Genomic DNA, 26,135 nt, shown 5'->3' with positions numbered 1-26,135 from the left:
TCTCCTATCTATCTTCCTATCTCTCTCTCTCTCTCTCTCTATCTTTCTATCTATCATCTATCACGTATCTATTCTCTCTCTTTCTCTCTCTCTCTCTCCATAATCTACAGCCCCCCCTCTCTCATCTCTCTTATCTATCTTTCTACCCATCATGTATATCTTATCTACCAATTTCATAGAATCCCAGAGCTGGGAGGGACCCTGGAGGTCTTCTAGTCCGACCCCCTGCTCTGTTGCCAAGCACCTGCATTTTGATCACGTGACTATGGGGATGCTGCAACAAACAAACGTGTGAAAAACGATCCTAATAAGTCACCTTTTCCAGCGTGCTGTAATGTTGAACGGCCATGAAAGGGGTAAGTTGAGGACTACCGGAAATTATGGCGCAAAGGGAGGAACCCAGAAAGGGACCTTTCTGATGGACCTACCAAGCTGATGTCTTGCAGGATGAGGGACTGCTTCACTTCCACGACTTTTCCCAAGTGTCCAACGGTTAGCTGGGTGGAAAACAGAGGGAGGGAGGGAGGGAGGGAGGGAGGTGGGGAAGAGAGATCATGAGAACAACCAAAGATAGAGACTGGGGTGGAGGTCGGACTTTTAGATCTAGGAAACCGAGCTTTGGTGGAACGTCTGAAAGGCTGGAGAAGTCCTTTGGTGGGACTTTTGGAGAAGAAGACTCCCTTGCCAAGGTAGAGGTCAACTGTTCAGAGTACTGCAGCATAAAAATCAGTGCCAGAAAAGCGAGCACAGATGGCTGAAGCTTCGTTTCACTTCTTTATTAACATACAAAGTAAATTTTACAGTACCAGTTGTAGATTTCTCCAACGTGGAGCCAACTGAAACAGTTACAGGTGGAGAGCAGAGCTCTAGTTTTCGGCAAGGAAGCAAGTTAGTTTCTCTTTCACTTTAGAGCTGAGCACAGAACAGAGATAAATCAGGCCTAGATTCTCTCTTTAAGTTTCAGCCCTCAACTCAGCTCTCATTGGCTGACCTTGTTCCTAAACTCCACTCCGGTTCGTGAATAGACTCTGACATCAACCGAGGCTCTTGGGATCTTTCTTGCCTGCCTTACGATTCCATGAGACGGAAGCTGCTCAAAATTGCTAGAGGAGGACGTGGACAACAAACCATGATCCCACAAAGGAGAATGTTTGTAGCTCGGGGTTGACATGAGGTTGTCCTTGGGGCTCTCTGAGCTTGTTTTCTTCCAGACGTTTCATGACCCAACTAGGTAACATCATCGGTGACTGATGTTACCTAGTTTGGGTACTGAAAGTTCTTCAAAAAAAACCCCAACAAGCTCGGAGACCACCAAGGACCCCTCACAAACCATAATAAATCCCCATTGAGAAACAAATGCCGGTCTTCTCGCATTTTAATTTTATGCAGGAGAACCTCAACGTCGAGGTGCGCCAAGGGACAAAAATGCCACCTGCCTTGTGCCAGATGTTCTTCTCGCCTTCTTAATCCGGAGACTTAAGTCACCGGGATTTCACAAGACTTAATTAACTTTTGATTGACAGATGGAATTCAGAATAATCTGTTGCTTCGCTTCTAACCAAAGCCAAATGTGCTCCAGGTCAGAAAAACTGGTGGAGATCACCCAGCGGACCTCCTTCATATCTGCATTATCACATCGCGCACATCTACCAACTTTTATTTTCTTTGTGAAGTCAACTTGGAGCTCTGTTAAGGCTGCAAAGGCTTCTTTGTGTGTGTGTGTGTGTGTGTAAGACACTACTTGTCATGCCCTTTTTGGAGTCTGATCCTGAGGGGGAGATTGAGCGGCTGACAGGGAGTGGGAGTGTGGCTCCAGTGGCTGTGGAAGAAACGGGAGAAGGGCACAGCCCGGCTGGGCATTCAGAGGCAGACCCAGGCCCATTCCCTCTGCATGCTAGGGCACACAGGGAGGAATGGAGAAGGGAGCAACATGGCTTACGGGAGAGGAAAGGGCCTTGATTCCCTTCATTAGCTGCAGCTGGGAAAACAACTACTCTAGACAGGATTAGCAATCGTAATTTGAGCCCGGGGTAGGCTTCAAAAGTTTTAGCAACCGGTTCTCTGACCCAGTTGCTGGGTGGGCGTGGCCTAGTCAGCCTCCTGCACCATGGGGGGGGGTTTGCCCTCCCCGGGCTCCGGAGACCCTCTGGAGGCCGGAAATGAGCCTGTTTTGGGCCTTCCAGAACTTCCAGGAGGCCCCCTTTTCATCTTCCAGGCTTCCCTTGAGTCTCCAGGAGGGCGAAAACAGCCTCCCTGGGTTCTGGAGGCCCTTCAGAGGCTGGAAATGGGCTCGTTTCTGGCCTCCTGGAGCTCCCAAACCCTGTACTTAGCTGGGATCCAAAACAGGCCACGCGGGGACTCCCTTGAGGGTCAGGGCAGGGATGAGATTTGCCGGTTCACCAAAGCGGCCATCAAATGAGCTACCGGTTCGTGTGAACCGGGATGAACCGGGAGCAGCCCAGCCCTGCTGGAGCCTCCCAAGGAGACGGGCAGGTTGAACAACTTACCGGGAAGCTCATGTCCTCCTCCAAGACTTTATCTCCGACCACCTGCAAGAAAGAAGGAGAGAGCAACGGAGAAGTGGAGGAAGGAAGGAGAAGGGAACCTGAAGGGATTGGCAATTGGAAACGTGGAAGACTTGGAAGAGTTTTGCTCCTTACAAAAGTCCGTTGGGAGGAAGAGGGACAAAAATTTGGGCTGATCGGGAAAAAACCCCACAAACCCTCCTGAATTTTTCCCTATCGTTTCCCATCCCATTAGAACAGGGGTCTCCAAATGGGACCACTTTAAGGCTTGTGGACTTCAACTCCCAGAATTCCTCAACCAGCGTAGCCCAAGGCAGGGAAGAACCCGTAATTCCTGGAGCCAAGCTGTTCCATCCATCCATCCGTCCCTCCCTTCTTCCCTCCCTCCCTGTCTGCCTGTCTGTCTCTATCTCCACCTCCATCTAGTTCAATCTATCCCCATGTCTCTATCATCTTTCTCTCATATGTCTGCCTTTCTCTCTCTTTCCTATTGGTCTCTCTCTGCATGTCTCTCTCTATTTTCATCTATTTCTAGATCTAACTATCTATATCCCTTTTTCTCTATCATCTCCCTCTCTCTTTCATATGTCTGTCCCTTTCCTTTGCCTCTCTCAGTGTATCTCTCTCCATCTCTCTCACTATCATCTCTATCATCCATCCATCCATCTCCCTATTTCTTTATCATCTCTCTCTCTATGTCTGTCTATCTTTCCTCTCTCTCTCTATGTATCTCTCTCTCTCTCTTCATGTCTCTATCATCTATCTCTATCATCTATCATCTATCTATCATCTATCTCCCTATTTCTCTATCATCTCTCTCTCTTTCATATGTCTCTTTCCTCTCTGTCTCTCTCTCTCTCTCTTCATCTCTCTCCATCATCTGTCTATCATCCATCCATCCATCTCCCTATTTCTTTATCATCTCTTTCTCTCTATGTCTGTCTGTCTCTTTCCTCTCTCTCTCTCTCTCTCTTCACATCTCTATCACCTCTCTGTGTCTGTCTATCTGTCTATCTGTCTATCTATCTATCTATCTATCTATCTATCTATCTATCTATCATCTGTCTGTCTGTCTGTCTGTCTCTCTATCCATCCATCTCTCTCTCTATCATATATCTATCATCTATCTATCTATCTATCTATCTATCTATCTATCTATCTATCTATCTATCTATCTATCATCTGTGTGTCTGTCCATCTGTCTGTCTGTCTCTCTATCCATCCATCTCTCTCTCTCTATCATTTATCTATCATCTATCTATCTATCTATCTATCTATCTATCTATCTATCTATCTATCTATCTATCTCCATCCATCTCTGTTTCTCTCATCTATCTATCATCTATCATCTCTCTACCATCTCTCTCTCTATCATCTATCTATCTATCTATCTATCTATCTATCTATCTATCTATCTATCCATCTATCTATTTCCATCCATCTCTCTCTCATCTATCTACCATCTATCATCTCTCTCTCATCTCTCTCTCTATCATCTCTATCATCTATCATCTATCTATCTATCTATCTATCTATCTATCTATCTATCTATCTATCTATCTATCTATCATCTGTCTGTCTGTCTGTCCATCTGTCTGTCTGTCTCTCTATCCATCCATCTCTCTCTCTCTATCATCTATCTATCATCTATCTATCTATCTATCTATCTATCTATCTATCTATCTATCTATCTATCTATCTCCATCCATCTCTGTTTCTCTCATCTATCATCTATCATCTCTCTATCATCTCTCTCTCTATCATCTATCTATCTATCTATCTATCTATCTATCTATCTATCTATCTATCTATCTATCTATCCATCCATCCATCTCTCTCTCATCTCTCTCTCATCTATCATCTCTCTATCATCTCTCTCTCTTATCTATCATCTATCATCTCTCTCTCTCTATCATCTCTCATCTCTCTATCTCTCTATCTCTCTATCTCTCTATCTATCTATCTATCTATCCATCTAATCTTGTCTTTCTCTTCTATCATCTCTTTCTCTCCCCTATCTACTTTTCATCTCTTTCTATTGGTTGGGTCTGTCTCTCTTTATCTCATCCAATTTATATAGCTGCCCATCTCGCAAATATTCCAGGAAGTAAGATCAATAATTAGACAGAAAGCGTTTCCTGAATTGAGGTAATTTCTTTGAGGGAGAGAATGCTAAATTGATTATTCAAGGTCTTATTCCATTTTTATTTCTCACTGCTAAGAGAGCTTTACTAAATGAACAACGGAAACGTAAAAAACAGTTTACAATTGAAAAAAGTAAGGACTGTGACTGGCTGTGGAAAAGAGTGAGAGATAGAATTTAAAATTTAACGACAGAGAAGCCAAATCACAAGTTTATTGATTCTGGAATGATGACAAATTATTCATTCCGACCTTGTTTTAATTTTGTTTTTAATCTCTGTTTTTTTTTTTACTCTTTCATACTATTGTATTTTTTAGGGCAAACCACCCAGAATCTCCTAAGTGACACGGACAGTATAGAAATTTGATCCTTACATAGGTAAATAAATATAGCCATAAAATGCAACAAATGTGTTTTCTGATTATCTCAAGTACTGCAAAGTATTTTCAAATATTGTAGTGAAAAATGAAATTAAAAAGATTAGATTAGATTATTAAACTCAGGTCACAACCTTTGCAATTTACACCGCTCTCAGCCAAGGAAGGTGTTAACAAATGTGTTTTCTCAACATTTCGAGTACTGCAAATCGGTAATGTTACAATGAAATGAAAAATAAATAAATAAATATGACATTCAATTAAATTCAGGTCACAACATCTGCCATCCTTTACCCCATTCTGAGCCAAAGAAGGTGTAACAAAAAAAAAGTTTTCTGAATATTTCGAATATTGTTAAGTTGGTAAACTTACAATGAAATGAAATGAAACATTAAATGGTATTATTGAATTAAAATTACAACTTTTACCACCCCAGACACCCTCCTTAGCCAGCAAAGTTGGAAAAAACAAAGGGCAGATTTGGCCACCCCCATGAGGAATAGCTAATGGGGTCTGGGGTCTCCTATGAAGTGGTCTGACCTTGGCTTCGCCCAAAAGCACTAAGCCGACTCTTTCTCCTGGTAAAACCCCTTTTATTAAACAAAGGTGAATTTCTTGCATTCACCTTCAGCCAAAGGCCCAGCCAATGGTCTTTCAAGGGTGTAATTAGGAGCACAGACCTCATCTAGCTTGGAGAGCTGCCAAGTAAATATTTCCAAACGCAGTGCTGACAAGGAAGGACTCAGCACAGAGTCTCTGAGATGCACAGACAGAGCTTCACACTGCTGCAACAAACGAATTGTTTCCTGCCAAAAGCCCCCTCCCACTTTTACTCCTCTTTTAATCCCTGTGGGAAGGACCATTCACCATCCACCTGAGCCTTTACTCCTGAGTCGACCCTTGTTCTTTAATTGTTCCCTTCCTCTGGCAGCTCTGTGCATGCGCACACTGGGAACAGGCTCCAGCTATTCTTCAGCCCCACTGATCTTCGACTCCAAAGGCAGCTGATAACTGTCGGACGGCTCTGGCCCCGTCTCTGCCTCCGACACAGAGCCCTCGTCAGGACCTTCCCCAGACTCCAGGACTGGCCCAGGTTCCTCCTCAACCTCCTCACTGTCTAGCTCTGCTGGGCCGCCGGCAGGCCACAACTTCATGCCGGGAAGTCACAGCGTAGACTTTGGCCCAAGAGATCTCACTCACCTGACAGAAGAGCTGATTGTTGTCCTCTGAGACCAAGAGAAGACAGCAACATTGAGACTGGGTCTCCTGCTTCAGCTGGAGGAGAAGGAGAAGAAGAAGAAGAAACATGGAGAGTCTTGGACAAGACCAGCATAGGGTGGAGATGAACAAAGATGATCAAGGCTCTTGAGGTTGAAACATCTGACGAACATTTGAGGGAACTGGGAATATCAACTTTGATGAAGAGAAGGACTAGGAGTGACATAATAGCAGTCTTCCAATATTTGAAGGACCGTCATAGAGGAGGTTGACTTATTCTTCAACGCAGTAACAGTGTAAAAGAGTTGGAAGGGACCTTGGAGGTCATCTAGAATCTAGACCAACCCTCTACTCAACCAGGAGACCATCCACCATTCCAGACAACTAGCTGTCCAATCTCTTTTTTAAAACCTCCAGTGTTGGAGCATTCACACCTTCTGGAGGCAAGCTATTCCACCGATTAATTTTTCTCACTAATTTCTGCTTAGTTCTCAGTTGTTTTTTCTCCTTGGTGAGTTTCCATCTGGCTTTGGGAAAACGGGTGGAAGATCATTTAAAGAGAGACCCCGTCTAAAACCAAGGAGAAATTTCCTGACAGGAACAAACATTTCACCAGTGGAACGACTTGCCTTCAGAAGCCGTGGATGCTCCATTACTGGAGGTTTTCAGGAAAAAACTGGACACCCGCTATGGCCAATATGGTCGTCCCAAAGGTGCTTTTTAAAAGAGGCAACTGGACCTTCTTGCTTTTTTCTTTGAAGACGAAAAAGACGAGACGCGAAACGTCTTCAAAGAAAAACCAGAAGGTCCAGTTGCCTCTTGAAAAATCACCTTTGAGACAACCAGGACCTGGATGGCGGAGAACCTCCATAGACTTTTGACCGATATGGGTAGTTTCCTGTATTGAACAGGGTGGCTAGACTAGAAGACCTCTAAGGTCACTTTCCAGCCCTAAGATTCTACGTCGTGTGGACTTGAAACAGAAAGGGAAGAATTTGACCTCCTCTCTTATGGAGGCTCAGAGACGCCGGTGCTCTGGTGGCTAAGACGCTGAGCTTGTTGATCAGAAAAGGTCGGTGGCAGTTTGGCGGTTCGAACCCCAGCGCCCGGCCATGGAAAGAGCTCCGGTTCCTTGTCCCAGCAGCTCCTGCCAACCTGGCAGTTCGAAAGCACGTTAAAAAAAAAATGCAAGTAGAAAAATAGGGACCCCTTTGGTGGGAAGAGAACAGCGTCCCGCGTGTCTTCGAAGGTGTTTAGTTACGCCAGTCACATGACCACGGAGACGTCTTTGGACGGCGCTGGCTCTTCCTTGGCTTTGTGATGGAGATGAGCACCGGCCCGTAGAGCCAGAAACAACGAGCACATATGTGCAAGGAGGGGAATATTTTGCCTTTATGGAGGTCAAAGTTTACTTAGAAACCAGACTAAACTAAAATTTTTCAACCTTGGCCACCTTGAAGGTGAGGGTCAACTCAAAAAAACATTCCTACGCCTATTTTAGTAGTTGCCATAAAAAAAAAGGGTGGGAGGAGGAAGGAAATCTGGAAGACCAGTGCAGCAAAGCAAAAGTACATTCCAACTCTTAACTTTAAAATATTGTAACTCAACTACCGGAGTTTTTGCCCGTGAATACATTCAATTGGAGAAGGTGATTGATGACACCCAGCCTGTGAAGGGGCTCAGTTGGAGAACCTGCTTTATGACACACCCAGGGGGGAAACAGGGTCACAGGGGACTGTAAATGATGTAGGCCAGAGTGGGCTTCACGCAGGGCAGGGCCAGGATGTCGCCTCTAATGAAGCCTTGGAAGCTTTTTGAAGTTTGGCTCGAGGATCATGATTTAATGAGGGCGATCGCTGGAATCCTGACGGTGGGTGGACTTCAACTCCCAGAATTCCCCAGCGGTGGGAAAGGCCTGGCGGCCCCTTCTTAATGGAAGGAAATGCGAATTACTCACGTAATTAATGACTTTGAGCTGGAGGGAGGCTGCATCCAGATCGTACAGTTCCCCTGAAAGGCAACAGATGCAGATTTTTACGGGTTGAGTAATTGGAATGACAACATTGGCACGGTCGACGCACAACGCCAGGTGGCAGGCGTCGCGCCACAAACGGTGGCACGGCCGTGTAAAACCAGGAATAAAACATTCAGCCATGTCGACACCTGATAAAAACAAGACAGTTTCCTTCTATTCCGGTGGTCACCAACCCGTGGGCCAGGGACCACTAGTGATCTGTGAGAAAATGTTGGTGGTCCGCAGAGAAATGTAGCCCACCCCCAAAGCAATTAATCCAGGCTGCATGGGAACACAAGGCTGCGCCGCCCACAAGGCCGACAGGAACACAAGGTTTGTGTCGCTTGCATTGTGAACAACACAAGGGAGTGAGGGGAGGGGGGAAAGGGCTGAGGGGGAGAACTTGCCCCACTCGCCCCACGCGCCTGGCCTGGCCACCGGGCTTCTTCTTTCCGCTTCTTTCTTCTTCTGCTTTTGGCTGCACGCAAGGAAAGCAGCAGAAGTTTTTCTTTCTCTCCCTCAAACTCCACCAGAAATGAGTCTTTGGGGCCCTGCAAGGCCTCCTGCTCCAAGAGGCTCATTCCTGGCAGAGTTTGCGGGAGAGAAAGAAAGACTTCTGCAGCTTCTGCTGTTTTCCTTGCATGAAGCCAAAAGTCTTTCTCTGTCTCTCTCTCTCTCCCCCTGAGAACGGAGCTGGAGACGGGATCCTGCCATCCCAAGATCAATCAATCGGTAGGAAAACGGGGTGGGGGATTTTCCTGAAGTTTTTTGGGGGGGATTTTCCCAGGGTCTCTGGTCCGCGGGATTTAAAAGGATGAGTTTGGTGGTCCCTGAGGTCCAAAAGGTGGAAGACCCCTGATCTATATGACGGACTAAATTTCACAACGCAGCAAATACAGATAGAGGTGACCCGGGACTTAGCACCACCATCCAGCCCCAAATTTCTGTTTTTTATGGGCATACGATTGCCTCATTTCATAACCTTTCTCGCCACCGCCATTAAGCGCATCGCTGCAGTTCTTAAAGCCAGTAACATGGCCGTTAAGTGGAACTGGCTTTTCCCATTGATGTTGCTGGTTGGAAGGCCGCCGAAGCGGATCCTGAGATCCTGGGATGCGGTGACCATCACAAATACAAGTCAGTTTCCATGCCAGTTGCCAAGAATCCAAATGTTGGTCGTGTGGCTAGGTGTGTGTGTTTGTGGTGGTGGTGGTGGAGGAAATGCTGCAATGGTCGTAAGTGCAAAAAAACGGTCATCGGTTGCTTTTTTTCAATGCCGTTGTGACTTCGAACAGCCGCTAAAGGAATGGTCGAAAGTCGAGGATTTCCTGCATTATAACCGGTGAAGTTTGCTTCGTTCCTTTAATCAGGTCTGGGGAACTACGGCTTCTTTATAGCCTGTGGACTTCAACTCCCAGAATTCCTGGGTCTGACTGAGGACTACCCAGGGGTGGACTTCAAATTTTTTTTAGCAAGGGGCTCTCTGCCCTAATGACTGGCTGGGTGGGCGTGGCCAGGTGGTCATGTGACTGGGTAGGTGCGACCAACTCAATGTCGCTTCTTGGCCCTAATTACCTAAGAAAAATGATAATATACCGAAAACTTGTTGTATTATTTTGTGCCTTTAATACTTAAAAGAAAAGACTGGGTGAAACCAGGCTTATTGGCAGTGACTGTGAGGGTGATCTTGGAGTTTCTGGTGAGTTATGTGATTCTTATTATTTGAGAATTAATCCCCTCGGAGGCTATATTATCTGATTTTCTCCATAGCTCTCCCTCACGAGCGCCAAGTGGATCGTTCATCTAGCTTGCCACGCTGTTACCAAGTGTGAAGTGCTCTTGTCGGAACACCCAGAAGTTCAAGAATGCCTATGAAGAGCTTTCCCTGAGGTTATTGGGGGGCTCCCCCGAGCCCCTGCGAGCCCCCAGCAGCCCATCCCCCGAGACTACCTGTATACAAAGTTGGTTCGTGAGGGGTCCCTCCTGCCCTTTGACCTCTGTCCTTACCGCACAACTGCAAGATCTTGCTGTCCAGCTCGCTGTAGCTGCTCCTTGGAGCCTCCACGGGTTTGGCCTGGCGTGGTTGCAACTTCTGAAGGCTTTGGAGACGCTTGTAGGAAACCAGAATCTGAAAGAAACCACATTCACAAATGAAGAAGTCCCTCCTGTTTTAAAACAACCTGGTTTCGCTTTTTTTTTTTTTTTAAAAAAAGGGGGGGTTAAGTCACTCATTGGGAAATGGGGAAGTCCCCTTGGCTACATCCACACAACGCTGGGGACCTCATTCACCCCCTGGTCTGGGTTTCCACAGGGTTGGGTTTGCCTGGCCGCTCCAACCTAGCTCCAGAATCAGAGTAGAGCTTGGAGGGACCTTTGAGGTCATCTAGTCCAGCCCCTTGCTCAAGCAGGAGAGCCTACGCCATTTCAGACAAACGGCCCTCCGAATCTCTTCTTAAAAAAACCTGCAGGGATGGAAACATTTGCAACGTCCGGAGACAATGAATTGTTCTCCACTGTCGGCAAGTTTTCTCCTTAGTTCTAAGGTTGCTTCTCTCCTTGATGAGTTTCCATCGGTTGCTTCTTGTCTTTCCTTCAAGCGCTTTGCCAAATAAGTTGACCCCCTCTTTCTTCTTTGGGGCATCCCCTCAAATATTTTCTTAGTTTCTTCCCCAAACCCCCAAAACTTTAACCTTAGACTGTCTACTATTGACCTCACCCCTTTCCTAAGAGGTCTGTGGGGGCCTGCATAAGCGCACCAACGTGCCTACCGTCCCTGTCCTATTGTTTCTTTTATTTTTCTTTTATTTTTCTTATATGTACTCATTTCATGTATTCATAATTATGTATACACTTTTACTTATTATCTCGTAAACAATTGACAAATAAATAAAATAAAAAAATAAATATTGGAAGACTGTTATCCATGTCACCCCTGGTCCTTCTTTTCTCAAGACCGGCCGTTCCCAAATCCTGCAACTGTTCTTCGTATGTTTTAGTCTCTATCCTTCTCCGATCCGGGCCCATCAATAACCAATATAATACTTGAAGGTGAAGGACCCACATCCCCATAGTTCTTGGACGCTTTCTTTATTTACCCATCGTTCAAACGAGACAATGGGAAACGAAAATGGAAACGAACGGAGCAGGATGCCTCCTCGCCCAGAGAAGCAGGGATTAATCCCAGACAAACACGCCAAGGGAAAACAATGCCCTAATCAAGGAAACTACAGAGGCGGCGAAGGATCAAGCAGACAAAACAATTAAGGAGGAAACAATGGCCTAATCAAAGCACGATTAAAGGAGAAAAACCACACTCCCTCCAGACGCTAGCAGGGCAAGGGACTAGGATATAAACAGAGAGCCAAACCTCACCGCTCTCTATATTCCTGCAACCACTTCTTCATATGTTTTAGTCTCCGGGCCTTTAATCATCCTACTTGCTCTTCTTTGTACTTTTTTCCAAAGTCTCAACGTCCTTTTTTTGTAATGTGACCAAAATTGGTTGAGGTATGTATTCCAGGTTGTGGCCTTGCTAAGGTTTTAGAAAGAAGTACTAACATTTCACGTGGTTTCGATTCAGTGCCTGTGTTGATACAACAATCCAGGTTGGGCTGTTGTACAAACCTCCGCTCCAGTGTTTTACCAATCCTGGTTTAAAGCCTCCTGTGTAAATACAACGGGCGTGGACACTTGATTACAGATATAGATCGTCAGAGTTGGAAGGGACCTTGTAGGTCATCTAGTCCAACCCCCCGACCAAGCAGGAAACCCTACACCTACACCACAAATGGCAGTCCGGTCTCTTCTTGAAAGCCTCCAGGGATGAAGCTCCCACAACTTCTGAAGGCAACTTCTGTTCCATGGGTTGATTGTTCTCCCTGTCAGAAAATATCTCCTTATTTCCAGGTTGAATCTCTCCTTGTTCAGTTTCCATCCATTATTATTCCTTGTCTGGCCTTCGGGTGCCTTGGAGAATAGCTTGACCCCCTTCCTCCTCCTCTCTGGAGCAGCCCCTCCCTCAAATACTGGAAGATGCTCTCCTGTCTCCCCTGGTCCTTCTCTTCCCTAGACCAGCCAAGCCCAGTTCCTGCAACTCTCATATGTTTTAGCCTCCAGTCCCCTAATCATCCTGGTTGCTCTTCTCTGCACTCTTTCTAGAGTCTCACCATCTTTTTTATAATGTTGTGACCAAAACTGGGTGCAGTACTCTAGGTGTGGTCTTACTAAGGCTTTACAGAGTGATATTAGTACCTCCCTTGATCTCGATTGTATCCCTCTGTTAATGCAACTTAGGATTGCATTAGCTTTTTGGGCTGCTGCTGCACAACATTGGCTCCTATTTAGCTGGTTGTCCACCAAGACTCCAAGATCCCCCTCCCAGTTCCTGCTATTGAGCCTGATTTCACCCAGTCTATACGTGTCCTTTGGGTTTGATGTGTATAGAAACAAGCTCTCAAAAGTTAGAACTGATCCAGTTACAGGTGGTCCCTGATTTATGATTGGTATTGAGCCCCAGATGTTAAGCAGGACAGTCGCAAAGTGAGTTTGTTGCTCCGTTTCACAACCTTCCTTGTCACCATCGTTAAGCGAATCGCTGCAATCGTTCAGTTAGTAACATGGTCTTTAAGTGAATCTGGCTTCTCCCTTGACTCTGGGGGTTCAGAAGGTCGCAAAATGACGTGACCCCCCCCCCCTTCATATATATGAGTCAGTTGCCACTTAACTTTTTTTGGGGTGGCTGGGCTTGGCGATGGGATTTTGGCCTCCGTTGTGGTTGTGGGTCGAGATTTTCCTATCGTTCCTTTTTTGTGGGGGGTGTCAGGAGGCAGAAGGAAGGGGAGGGAAGAGATTCCCCTAGGGGTGGGATTCTACCTGGTTGGATTGGTTCTATAGAACCAGTTGTTATAATTCTGCTCAGTTTGGAGAACCGGAAAATCGCTCTCCTGGCTGGCCCTTCTCCTCCCCCTTACTCCTTACCTGACATGCATGACATCCAACTTGCTTGCATTTGGTAAGTTGCTATTTTTCCTTCCCCCAAACCCCCGACCATCAGCTGTTCTGCTGTGCCAGGAGGTTTAGATTAGCTAGAAAGCACGAAATCCTTGGATTTTTTTTGCTTTCTAGCTAATCTAAAGGCAGAGCTGAACCATCCTTAGGACCGAAGCTTCTGTTTTTCAGTGCAGACTCAGGTAGCCGATGGCAGATAGATAGATTTCTGAATGAATCTGTGATTCTGTGAGCAGCTCAATCTGCCAGCCTGCTTTGCCTGATTTTGGGGTAAAAGTTGCTCTTTTTTTAAAATATAAAAAAATTCAAGATTTACATAACATGGTGTGTTGTGAGTTAATTTTGTGAGTTTGCTTGCTAGCAAATTTTATGAGTTTGTTTGCAAGCAAATTTTATGTGACAGGCTCAAGTAGCAGACTGCGGAATGATAGATCTCTGAATGAATCTGTGATTCTGCGTGCAACTCAATCTGCCTGCCTGCTTTGCCTGATTTTGGGGAAAAGTTGCTTTTTTTAAATAAAAAAAAAAATCAAGATTTACATACATGGTGTGTTGTGAGTTAATTTTATGAGTTTGCTTGCAAGCAAATTTTATGAGTTTGCTTGCAAGCAAATTTTATGTGACAGGCTCAAGTAGCAGATGGCGGAAAGATAGATCTCTGAATGAATCTGTGATTCTGCATGCAACTCAAACTGCCTGCCTGCTTTGGCTGCTTTTGGGGAAAAGTTGCTTTTTTTAAATTAAAAAAAACCCAAGATTTACATACATGGTGTGTTGTGAGTTAATTTGGTGAGTTTGCTTGCTAGCAAATTTTATGAGTTTGTTTGCAAATTTTATGAGTTTGCTTGCAAGCAAATTTTATGTGACAGACTCAAGTAGCAGATTGCGGAAAGATAGACCTCTGAATGAATCTGTGATTCTGCATGCAACTCAATCTGCCTGCCTGCTTTGGCTGATTTTGGGGAAAAGTTGCTTTTTCTAAATAAAAAAAAATCCAATATTACATAAATATTTATAATATTTACATACAAGCCACGCCCAGCCAGTCACATGACTATCAAGCCACACCCCAAAATTAGGCCACACCCACCCCTGGATTGCCCCCTCCCCAAGTTCCTCAAGGATTTTATAAAAGGTGAGTTTACTGACATGCTTCTCCAAAGCCCGGAGGTTTTGCTCATCGGAGTCGGAAAGTTGCCCGCAGTAAACCTGGGGAAATTAAAGTAAAGAAATCAAAAGAGGAACGGATATACTTTTAAAAAAAATAAATTTCTTATTTTATATTTACAATAAATCCATCTTTCATTCAAACAGTGTGATGACTGGGTACATATACCCTGTGCTAAAAGTTATAATTAATATTTTTCTTGCCGTTACATCAACAATTACATTTTCTTTATAAGCCATTATTATTTTTATAACAATCTTAACTTAGTTCTCTACGTGTTCATCTACTCAATTTTAACTTGCTTAATTTTCCAACCATTGGTAAAATAAATCCCGTACGTAATATTCAGTTTCTTCTTTTTCTTTGATCACCAGTGTTAATCTATTCATCTCTGCACATTCTAATATTTTCTCAATTGCCTTTCCCTCTATCAGAATTTTATCACTTTTCCAGTTCTGAGCAAATAAAATTATGGCTGCGGTTAATACTTGAATAATTGAGTATGTTTTTCCTTTGCTATAACATTCAGGCACCATCCCTAATAGAAATATTTCAGGTTTCAAATCTGTATGTCGCTTTATCATTTTTTTTCCAACCAGGTATGTATTTTTGTCCACTATCTTTTAGTTTCTACACATGTCCACCAGATATGGTAATATGATCCAGGTGTTCAGTGGCACTTCCAGCATTTAGTTAATTTGTCTTTAAAAATCTTTGCCAATTTTGCTGGCGCAAAGTGCCACCCATAAAACAGAATAGAATTGAATTCTTTTATTGGCCAAGTGGGATTGGACACACAAGGAATTTGTCTTGGTGCAAATGCTCTCAGTGTCCATAAAAGAAAAGAGACATTCATCATCAAAACACCTTACATAAATTTTCTTTATATCCTGTCAATATTGTTAATTTATAATGTCTTTCCCACAGTTTCTGCCATGGATCTAGTTCTATAGTATACCCCAAATTTTTCGCCTATGCTATCATTGCTTTCTTTACTTGTGTTTCTCCTAGTTTGACACCTAGTAGATAACAATACACTTTCTTAATCAACTTGTCTTCCGAGGAACGGACGTACTGAGGGCATGTGCAGAGGGCCAGGCTGAAATTAACAAAATGACATTGCAAAGGGGCGGGAAATGGGAGCCAAAAGGACCCAAAGTACTACAAAGCCCATTACATTGTAATCGGAGCGTTGTCCTAGATACAAGAGTGGTTCTCTCAACGTTGGCCACTTTAAGATGGCTGGACTTTAACTTTGCTTCAAGGGTTTTGGTTATTAAAAATATGCATGCCTATCTATAAGCAGCTAGTCCTCAGCCTATGATCACAACTGAGCCCAAAATGTATTGGTAAACCTTTAGTAAAGCTTCCACCAAGATGCACACATTCAACTTCTTGCTCTAGTTTCTCACTCTTTGTATGGGATATACAGTACATCTATATTTCTTTTCCCTGTTAGACACCTTGGTCTCTGAGAGATTAGTTTTCACATGTCCTGTTTCATCGTACCATCTGTTTATATTCTCTACAAGTCATCCGAGTTTTCAGGGACTTTTATATCCCCAGCGTAGAAAAATGCGTAAACAGTCACATGCCTAACAAACATATCTCTGAAATCATAATAAATATTGTCTTACGAACCTATTAAGCACCCAGGCGCACATCAGATAACAGATAATCAGAGTTGGAAGGGACCTTATAGGTCATCTAGTCCAACCCCCCGCCCAAGCGGGAGACCCTACACCATTTCTGACAGATGGCAGTCCAGTCTCTTCTTGAAAGCCTCCAGTGGTTGTGTTTAGATTAACTGAGATGGAAGGGACCTTATAGGTCATCTAGTCCAACCCCCCTCCACCCAAGCAGGAGACCCTCCACCATTCCTGACAGAGGGTCTCTTCTTGAAAGCCTCCAGGGATGAAGCTCCCACAACTTCCGAGGGCAACTTCTGTTCCATGGGTTGATTGTTCTCCCTGTCAGAAAGTTTCTTCTTATTTCCAGGTTAAATCTCTCCTTGTTCCATCCATTATTCCTTGTCTGGGCTTTGTTTGCCTTGGAAAACAGCTTGATCCCGCCTTCCTCTCTGTGGCAGCCCCTCAACTACTGGAAGATGCTCTCCTGTCTCCCCTGGTCCTTTTGTTCATTAAAATCAGATTAAAGTCGGATTAACAGAGTTGGAAGGGACCTTGTAGATCATCTAGTCCAACCCCCCCCTCCCTCAGATATTGGAAGATGCTCTCCTGTCTCCCCTGGTCCTTCTCTTTTTCGCTTTTTATATATATATATATAGACAAATGCTAGTGGAATTGAACCAACTGGGATCCAGGGCTAAGACTGCTAACCCTGATTGGGAAACAAGGCCTGCATTTCAGGCCAACTGAGACCGTCAAGTCATCATCTAGGGCAGCCTCACGGAGAGTCACATTGCAGTAGCCTAGAGCCAAAGAGAGGAAAATTTCCACGGTCAGGTGATGTGTGATATTTACTTTGATTTATTTCGTTTCTATATCAGGCTTCTTAACTCACCCCTTTCGCTCAAGAGGGTGATATCTCTTTTACCCCATTTGTTTTCCGGTGGACTCCCATGGCTGGGATTAGAATGTGGGTAGAGAAGAAGGGATCGAACCAACGATAATAAGATATTCCAACCTCCCCCCTGCCTTAAAAATCAAACCAAAAACAGCCTTTGTCCAAAAGCAAACGAACCAGCCAGGGCAAAAGATTTAAGGAGCAGAAACTCAAAGATCACCAGAAACCCTGAGGTGGATGATATCCTGACTGCGATGCATCGATCGATAAGCATCAATAATTCAGAGAGAAGCGATAATTCCATCCAAGCTCTTAAGAAACTTGGTTAAAAATGGGATCTCGGCTGTCTCCATCCAGCCTTTTCTTCCCCGGAAGATAAAACCGAGAAAAACAGGATAATCGGGCGCGGAAAGAAATCGAGAATTTATTCTGTGTTTTTGTACGCCAAAGGGTATATATTTTTTTTGCCCCCTTCCTGATGTCCTCTGGAGTTCTCTTCGGATGTCGTCCATGCCTTCACACAGGGCGTTCTCAATTTATGTCCCTACTAGAGCCTGTTCATCCTGGTCTTAAGTCGGAATGATTGTAAAACTGACCGGATTTTTTTTTTCCGGTGAAAGGGCCAAGGTTGTGACACGAACGCAGGTGCGCGGTTTTGCAGAAAAAACGGACGTTATCAGTATTTTCCCTGTGATTTGGGAGGTCTTTTAGTCGAGCCTCCTGCCCAAGGAGGAGACCCTATACCATTTCAGACGAGTTGATGTCCAGTCTCCTCTTAAAATCCTCCAGGGATTTCTAGTGGCAAGTCGTTCCACTGGTTAATTGTCCTTAACTCCTTAATTCCTGAATGTTTCTCCTGAATTCCAGGTTGCTTCTCTCATTGACTGTTTTTTTTTCTTGCTATCTGGTGCTTTGGAAAATAAACGGACTCCTTCATCGTCCTTGGGGCAGCCCCTCAAATACTGGAAGGCTGCTATCCTGTCGCCCCTAATTCTTCTTTTCTCTAGACTAAAGGAACAGGTAAAGGTTCCCCTCGCACAGGTATGCTAGTCGTTTCTGGCTCTAGGGGGCGCTGCTCATCTCCATTACAAAGCCAAAGAAGAGCCAGCGCCGTCCGAAGACGTCTCCGTGTTGTCAATAAGGAATATTATTGATTTCACTTTTCTTTTTTCTTCTGGTATTTGACATTATATTTATAAAATGTTTTTTCTTTTTTTTCTTTTTTTAGGATAGAATTGGTATGATTATATGATTTGTTATAGAATAAATTACTTTAATCATAGTTATCTCATAAGGCATGATTGAATAAAAGTATAGTCAAATCTTTTTTTTTATAATGATATGAGGATATATAAGTTTGGATTGATAATAAGAGTTATTATGTAAGGTAATTGTAATTATGACTACGAAATGAATGCACAAAACTGATGAACCAACCGACACACTGTTTGTACATAAGTACGGATGAGAGCTGATGTTTTTATGTTTTGTCTGTTTGTTTGTTTGTTAAAAAAACAATAAAATTGTTTTCAAAGACGTCTCCGTGGTCACGTGGCCGGCAGGACTAAAGGCCGTCGAAGGCCCATGGAACGCTATTCCCTTCCCACCAAAGGGGTCCCTATTTTTCTACTTGCATTTTTGACCTGCTTTCGAACTGCTAAGATGGCAGGAACTGGGACAAGGAATGGGAGCTTACTCCATTATGCGGCGCTAGGGATTCGAACCACCAAACTGCTGACCTTTTCCGATCGACAAGCTCAGCGTCTTAGCCACCGAGCCACCGCATTCTCGAGACTGGCCAAACCCAAATCCTGCGGCTGTTCTTCCTATGTGTGATGACCCAAAGGGGCGTGACACAAAAATAACAAAGTCACCAAAGTAAAATAAATTCCCTTTCATGCCTCCAACTTGGCCCCCAATGTCCAATTATCCTCGGTTAGAGATCAAACGCTTCAAAAAAAGCAGTCTACGAAGGGCAGAAATGCAGTCTGAACCCAAAGTAAAGATAATTAGAAACAAAAAAAGCAACAACACAAACCACAGCACGCACAACAAAGATAATGCATGCTTTGCTTCCAGCAAGGAGCCGTGTGCAGATGCCCCACTTATATCCTGTTCTCCCAGCTGCAACTAATGAAAGGGATCAGGGCCCTTTCCTCCCCCGTAAGCCACGTTGCTCCCTTCTCCGTTCCTCCCTGTGTGCCCTAGGATGCAGAATGGGTGGGCCTGGGTCTGCCTCTGAATGCCCAGCCGGACTGTGCTTGTCCCCCGTTTCTTCCCCAGCCACCGGAGCCCCTCTTTTTTTGTAAGTTGTGGTGAGCAAAACTGGACGCAGAATATTCCAGGTGTGGCCTTACTAAGGTTTTATAAAGCGGCACTAATTTCCATTACGTGATTGCAGGGAGCAATCGTTGCAACGTTGAATCCAGAGTCGTAAGTGCTCTCCCCAGATACAAGTCTGTTGTAACTGAGTGAGAAGTTGTAAATCGAGGACTACCTGCCTTGGGCCTATAACCGACACTCTAGATGCACCACTATTGCTAGAGGGACAGGTAAAGTCCGGGCTGAGAAGCTACGTTGACTTTACAACCTGTGGAATTCAACTCCCAGAAAATCCCAGAATTCCGGGAGTTGAAATCCACAGGTTGTAAAGTCCCCATAGTTGCTCACCTCCGGGCAACAGCTGGGCAGAACCTCATGCAATCTGTTGAAGTTTCTCCTCAGGGGAGGAGGGGGAAGGTCAAAGAAGTCAAGATGGCAGCCAGAACGCTTTTTTTAAAAAAATAAAAGGATCTGGGTTTGGACGGCCAGGTGGCTGCGAGAAGCCATCTTGACTTATTTGCCCTCCGCTCCCTAAGGACACCTTTATGACGTTCCCCTCCCCACCCACCCCAGATACTCACCAGGATAACACACACCACAGTGCCCGAGCTCTTGTCCACTAAAGGATTGATTAAGACTGCAAACAACAGAGAAAAAAGCGAGACAAAAATTAAATTAAATTGTAACCAAAAGAGAGAAACTGACACTATTCAGCCCTGGGCAACTGTCAATGACCATGATTGGAGATCAGAAGTTCCGTGGTTAGAATAGAATAACAGAGTTGGAAGGGACCTTAGAGGTCTTCTAGTCCAACCCCCTGCTTAGGCAGGAAACTCTACACCACTTCAGACAAAGGGCTATCCAACATCTTCTGAAAAACTTCCAGTGTTGGAGCATTCCCAAGTTCTGGAGACAAGTTATTTCACTGGTTAATTGTCCTCCCTGTCGGGAAATTCCTCCTTAATTCCAAGTTGCTTCTACTCCTTGGTTAGTTTCCATCCGTTGCTTCTTCTCCTGCCTCTTCAGGGGCTTTGGAGAAGAGCTTGACCACCTCTTCTTTGGGGCAGCCCCTCGGATATGGGAATATTGCTATTATGTCCGTTATCTGTTATCTCTGTTCTTACATCCTCTAACCCCCACTCCTTGAACCTCAAACTAGCCACCATTGACCTCACCCCATTCCTAAGAGGTCTGTGAGGGGCCGTGCATAAGCGCACCAATCGTGCCTACCGCTCCTATCGTCCCCACTGATCCGTAGGTATTTCCTGTATTATCACTCATGTTTATACCTATACCTATTATCTTGTAAGTGATTGACAAATCAAATAAATGAATAGAATAAAAAATAAAAGAAGGAAGGAAGGGGAAGGAGAACAGGGAAGGAAGGAAGGAAGGAAGGGAGGGAGGAAGGAAGGAAGGAAGGAAGGAAGGAAGGAAGGAAGGAAGGAAGGAAGGAAGGAGAGAAAGGGAGGGAGGGAGAGGGAGGAAGGAAGGAAAGAAGGAAGGAAGGGGAAATGAAGGAGAACAGGGAAGGAGAAAGAAGAAAGGAGAGAAAAGAATAGAGGGAGGAGAGAAAAGAAGGGAGGGAGCCGGAGGAAAGAAGGAAAGGAAGGAAAGGAAGGAAAGGAAGGGAGAGAATACCCATTCCTAAGAGGTCTGTAAGGGGTGTGCATAAGTGCGCTATTGTGCCTCCTGTCCCTGTCCTATTGTCCCCATTTATTCGTACCTATTTCCTGTATTCCTACCCATGTTTATACTCATACCTATTGTAAGCGATTGACAAATCAAATAAATCAAATCAAATCAATAACTAAAATGTCTCCCCGGTCCTTCTTTTCATTAGACTAGAGACGTACCCTGCAACCGTTCTTCATGAAGTTTTATCCTCCAGTCCCTTCATCCCCCTGGTTGCTCTTCTCGGCACTCTTTCCAGAGTCTCAACCTCTTTTTTTTTTTTGCATCATGGCGATCAAAACCGGATGCAAATATTGTGGCCTTACCAAGGCCTTGTAAAGTGGCATTAACCCTTCACGTGATCTTGATCCTATCCCTCTGCGGCCTAGGATTGCATCGGCCCTTTGGGCAGCTGCTGCTGCTACACACGGCTGGCTCCTATTGAAGTGGTCCTCCACTAAGACTCCGAGGTCCCTCCCACAGTTACTACCACTGAGTTGAGGTACCACAGGATGTAAGTTTTTAGGTATCACCCTGAAACAAGATCTAACGTGGGGGGGCAAATACTTTAGCCCTAGAAAAAAAGGCTCATCAACGACTGTATTTTTTTTAAAAGACTTTTAAGATCACAACAACTGCCAAAGAGCCTTTTATCGAAGCTCTATAAGAGAGCATTTTATCTTATTGCCTCTCTGTGTGGTTTAGGAGTTGTACAGACAGAGAAAGGAACTCCAAAGGTGATAAAGGGCTCAAAAGATCCCTCTCTTCCCTCGTTGGAGGATTTGTATAATGTGGGATGGAGAAGGAAGATAGAAAAGATCTTGAGAGACCCTTCGCATCCAGGCCGCTCGTCGTTTGAGATCCTACCATCAGGAAGACGATATATAGAGTGCTGAAAGCCAGGACAAGTAGATTTAAACGTAGCTTTTACCCAAGCGCTGTGATCAGGTTAAATGCAGAGTTATGAATCTGGTGGTCTTAACATATATATATATATCCCGGTTGTACAGTTTTTAACTGTTCTTTGTTTTAATTTGTTTTTTTACATGGTTATTTGTATATGTCTTTTGGTGTTGTTCAGTTGTATGTTGTGGAAGAGCACCTTATTTCGTTGTTCTCAGGTTTCTGAGTACAGCGACAATAAATTTATCTTATCTTATCATATCACATATACTGGAGCTTTGCATTTGGGTTTTAAACGAAGCAACTGTTAAGGCTGACGTGCCCATTTTTTTACGAACTCTTTCACTGTTAGGTGCGTTTGTCGACTTCTTACCTTGCTTGCCGGGGGCTACGGGGGCCGCCAAGCCGGCCACCGGGTTGCCCTGCAGCTCGGCCAATGGCAGCCCGTTGCAGGCCACCCTCTTCTGCTGAAGGACGGCATCTCTGGAAGGAGGAAAAGAGGAGGAATGAATTAAAAAAAACCAGAAGCAAAAAGGAGCAAATTCGGAATGTCAAAATCCCAGTTCAACCCCTTTGGTGCCCAGCTGGGAAGAACAAGAGCCGGGGTGCACGGCCCTTAAAGGGGAAAACTGTCCACGAAGAAATCTTGGTTTGGTACTGGGATAGGAGACCACCAGGAGATCCCACAACAGAAGGGGGAGCCGGAAAAAAACATCCCGAAGGAAAGCGGGTTGAGGGCATTTGTTGGGTTTTCTACAAGCCAAGCACCAACCAAGGTTTCGTTGGCCTTCACACAAGTCACAGCCCAAAGTAGGAATGGCAGGGAGTCACGGCAGGGAGTCACAGCGACAATCTGGTCTAGTGGTCAAAGGCGACAGGCTAGAAACAAGTGGTTTCTAAGTGCTGACTTAGGTAAGAAAGTCTTTGGGCCAATCACCAGGAGACGGGGAGTTCTAGTCCCGCCTTAGGCATGAAAGCCAACTGGGTGACTTTGGGCCAATCGCCAGGAGACAGGGAGTTCTAGTCCCGCCTTAGGCATGAAAGCCAACTGGGTGACTTTGGGCCAATCACCAGGAGACGGGGAGTTCTAGTCCCGCCTTAGGCATGAAAGCCAACTGGGTGACTTTGGGCCAATCGCCAGGAGACAGGAGTTCTAGTCCGCCTTAGGCATGAAAGCCGGCTGGGGACCTTGGGCCAATCACCAGGAGACGGGAGTTCTAGTCTTGCCCTAGGCATGAAAGGCAGCTGGATGACTTTGGGCCAATCAACAGAGACGGGAGTTCTAGTCCCGCCTTAGGCATGAAAGCCAATTGGGTGACTTTGGACCAATCACCAGGAGACAGTGAGTTCTAGTCCCGCCTTAGGCATGAAAGCCAATTGGGTGACTTTGGACCAATCACCAGGAGACGGTGAGTTCTAGTCCCGCCTTAGGCATGAAAGCCAACTGGGTGACTTTGGGCCAATCACCAGGAGATGGTGAGTTCTAGTCCCGCCTTAGGCATGAAAGCCAACTGGGTGACTTTGGGCCAATCACCAGGAGACGGGGAGTTCTAGTCCCGCCTTAGGCCTGAAAGCCAACTGGGTGACTTTGGGCCAATCACCAAGAGACGGGGAGTTCTAGTCCCGCCTTAGGCATGAAGTCCGGCTGGTCTCTCCCACTTAGTCCAAACTACCCACCAAGGCCCACCAAGTATGGTATAAAGGTCAAGATATGCCATGGAAGAAACACAGGCGAGGTTTCCATCCAAACTCATGTCTGCCATTTTGACTTTTTGGACCTCTCCCGAGCTGGAGAGGGAGACCCGCTTCTCTCCTCCCTTTTCTCCCTTGCTCTCCAAGGGAGCTGGCCATTTCTTCGCTTTTGAGCCAGCGTCCCTCCCTTCGCCCTCACCTGTGCCACCTGCCCCTAGATTCACCTGAAGCAGGTAAACATTTAACCCCTTGATCTGAATTGGAACTGGACTCCTTGAAATCACGAAACCCGACTAGTCAAGCAAAGGATTATTGACTTCTCTTCCTTCTCTCTCATTTGGGAGATTCGGTTTGTCCCCAAAGAATTACCTAGCTGTTCTTGAGAGCTTATTGTGTGTGTGTGTGTTGTTGTGTGTGTGTGTGTTTGGGGGTTGCTTTCATCCTGATAGATGAAAAATACCATCTCTGGCAGGGTTTTTTTTTTCCTGCCTTTGGCCCCACACTAGAACGGAGAACCATTTCTCGTTCATTCTTATTCTGCTTGGCTGCCTTCACAGATGTGGGGAGATAAATTTGGCTCTGATAACTGAATGAAAAATCACCAAAGCTGGACAGGTTCACGATGCGGGGAGAGAGAGGGAGAGAAGTGAGAGAGAGAGGTGAGAAGAAAGGAGAGGGAGAGCGAGAAAAGAGAGAGAGGAGAGACAGAAAGGAGAGAGAGTCAATCAACCAACCAGTCAGAATAGAGTTGGAAGGGACCTTGTAGGTCATTTAGTCCAACCCCCTGCCCAAGCAGGAGGCCTTACATCATTTCTGATGAATGGCCGTCCAGTCTCTTCTTGAAAGGGGACAGAGAGAGAGAGAGAGAGAGAGAGAGAGGAGACAGAAAGGAGAGAGAGAGGAGAGAGAAAAAAGGACAGAGAGGAGAGAGAGAGAGGAAAGAGAGAAAAAAGGACAGAGAGGAGAGAGAAAGGACCGGGTATAAAGTCTGTCCAGATCTTTCTGGATCCCGAGCTTGTCTTCTGGGGTGTTGGCTATTCCTGCCAGCTTTGTGTCATCTGCAAATTTGAAAAACCTAAGTTTCAAGACCACAAGTTTCCTTCTTCCGGCTAGATCTGAAAAAGTCCTTGTGTCAGAAGAGACAAAGCTAAGTGAGATTTTGGGCAGTTTCTCCTCTTCAAACCCCACCCTCCTCTCTTCTCACCTATGGCGAGGACTATAATCCACTCCTGATTTTCCCTCCTCCTGGATGAACAGGTTGTTTAAAAAAAAAAAAAACCGTTGTTAAGATTTAGTGTCCATTTGGCATTTTAGAGGTTTTTATAATGGAGCGTAAAACTACTAATAAAGCCCAGGCCATTTGCATTTTTTGGGGAGAAGACTTTTATAGATGGAAATTCAGAATGGCAAAGGCCTTGGAGATCTTCCAACCGAACCTTCTGCCTGGGCAGGAATCTACCACTTTAGTAGCTCCAAAATACTGTTTAAACCCTCCATCAAAGGGGCAGCGATATCAGAGAATATATCACGTAGTTCAACTGGAAGCCACGAGCCTCCTAGATTAAGCCCAACCCAACAATGCTAGGGAATTCCTTGGCACTCAGATCAACTCAACCATCAACGGATACACAGAGAGAAATCACATCTACACAGCATTTGAAAGAGACCACAAAAGAGCTAAGGAAGAAATCAAAAGATCAGAACGCAATTCTCTCCTGCAGGCCACATCCAGATAAGCAGGGATTAAGTCCAAGCAAACGGTTGAGCAGAAAACAATACTCCAAATCGAAACGCTATCGAAGGAAACCCCACAAGGTCCCTTCCAACGCTGTGAATCGGTTAAGGCAGTGGCCCCCCCAACCTTTTTTGTGCCATGGCCCGGTACCGGCATCACAAAATGATCCGCGGCCCGCTACCGGCATCAGCACGCATGACAAGGCAAGGCGAGCCGAGCGACCGGCCAGCCAGCCAGCCGTCCCCCGCTTCTCCCCGCCACCTTCAACTCCTCCTTGGTACCTTTGTCAATGGGCTTCGCTTTGGGACGGCTTCGGGACGGTCGCTCGGCTCGCCTTGCCTTGGGTGCTGAAAGAATCCTCGCGCCTTAGTTTCGTTCGAAGCTGCCCCCCCCTTCAATGAAACTAAGGCGCGAGGAGGATTCCTTCAGGACCCAAACGCCGCCTTCCAACCGGAAAAGCTCACCCGGAAGCACTTTCTCGTCAAACAAGATGGCGGCACCCAGCAAACCGGCGGCCCGGTAGGAAACGTTCCACGGACCGGTACCGGTCCACGGCCCAGTGGTTGGGGACCCCTGGGTTAAGGGACCAAGGTCGGACACCTTTACTTTAAAAGGCTTTAGGGGAGGCGAGATGCTTCCTGAGAGAGACCCATCCATCTTACGCCTTCTCCGTTTGCATCTTCCCAAGTCTGGTGCGCAGCGTGGAAGGAAAAGGAAGGAACACGCTATATTTTGGGTCATCTCTGACCAAATCTTGAACCATTCGTCAAGGGGCCGAAGAAAAAAACGAAGGAAAAGAGATGGGATTATTCTTTAGCTCCAGAGGTCGTT

At 45.4% G+C, this 26,135-nt stretch overlaps 1 protein-coding gene across 1 annotated transcript in view; it reads right to left on the bottom strand.

The window, feature by feature from the left end:
* PDE2A (phosphodiesterase 2A) overlaps window positions 1-26,135 on the bottom strand; it is a 52,346-nt gene that overhangs the window by 25,854 nt on the left and 357 nt on the right. Inside the window, exons 2-9 of the mRNA XM_087937854.1 lie at window positions 22,251-22,360; window positions 19,882-19,937; window positions 14,434-14,493; window positions 10,285-10,405; window positions 8,221-8,273; window positions 6,246-6,320; window positions 2,508-2,549; window positions 429-497 (exon numbers count right to left, since the gene is read on the bottom strand). Of these exons, the coding sequence (XP_087793980.1) occupies window positions 429-497; window positions 2,508-2,549; window positions 6,246-6,320; window positions 8,221-8,273; window positions 10,285-10,405; window positions 14,434-14,493; window positions 19,882-19,937; window positions 22,251-22,360 (586 nt within the window). The remainder of the gene's footprint in view (window positions 1-428; window positions 498-2,507; window positions 2,550-6,245; window positions 6,321-8,220; window positions 8,274-10,284; window positions 10,406-14,433; window positions 14,494-19,881; window positions 19,938-22,250; window positions 22,361-26,135) is intronic.

The sequence above is a fragment of the Pseudonaja textilis genome, chromosome 7, assembly GCF_049901715.1.
Source record: "Pseudonaja textilis isolate UNSWEBS1 chromosome 7, rPseTex1.2, whole genome shotgun sequence".
NCBI lineage: Eukaryota > Metazoa > Chordata > Lepidosauria > Squamata > Elapidae > Pseudonaja > Pseudonaja textilis.
Note: the sequence above shows the minus strand (reverse complement) of the source record. Positions and strands in the feature narration are given on the sequence as shown.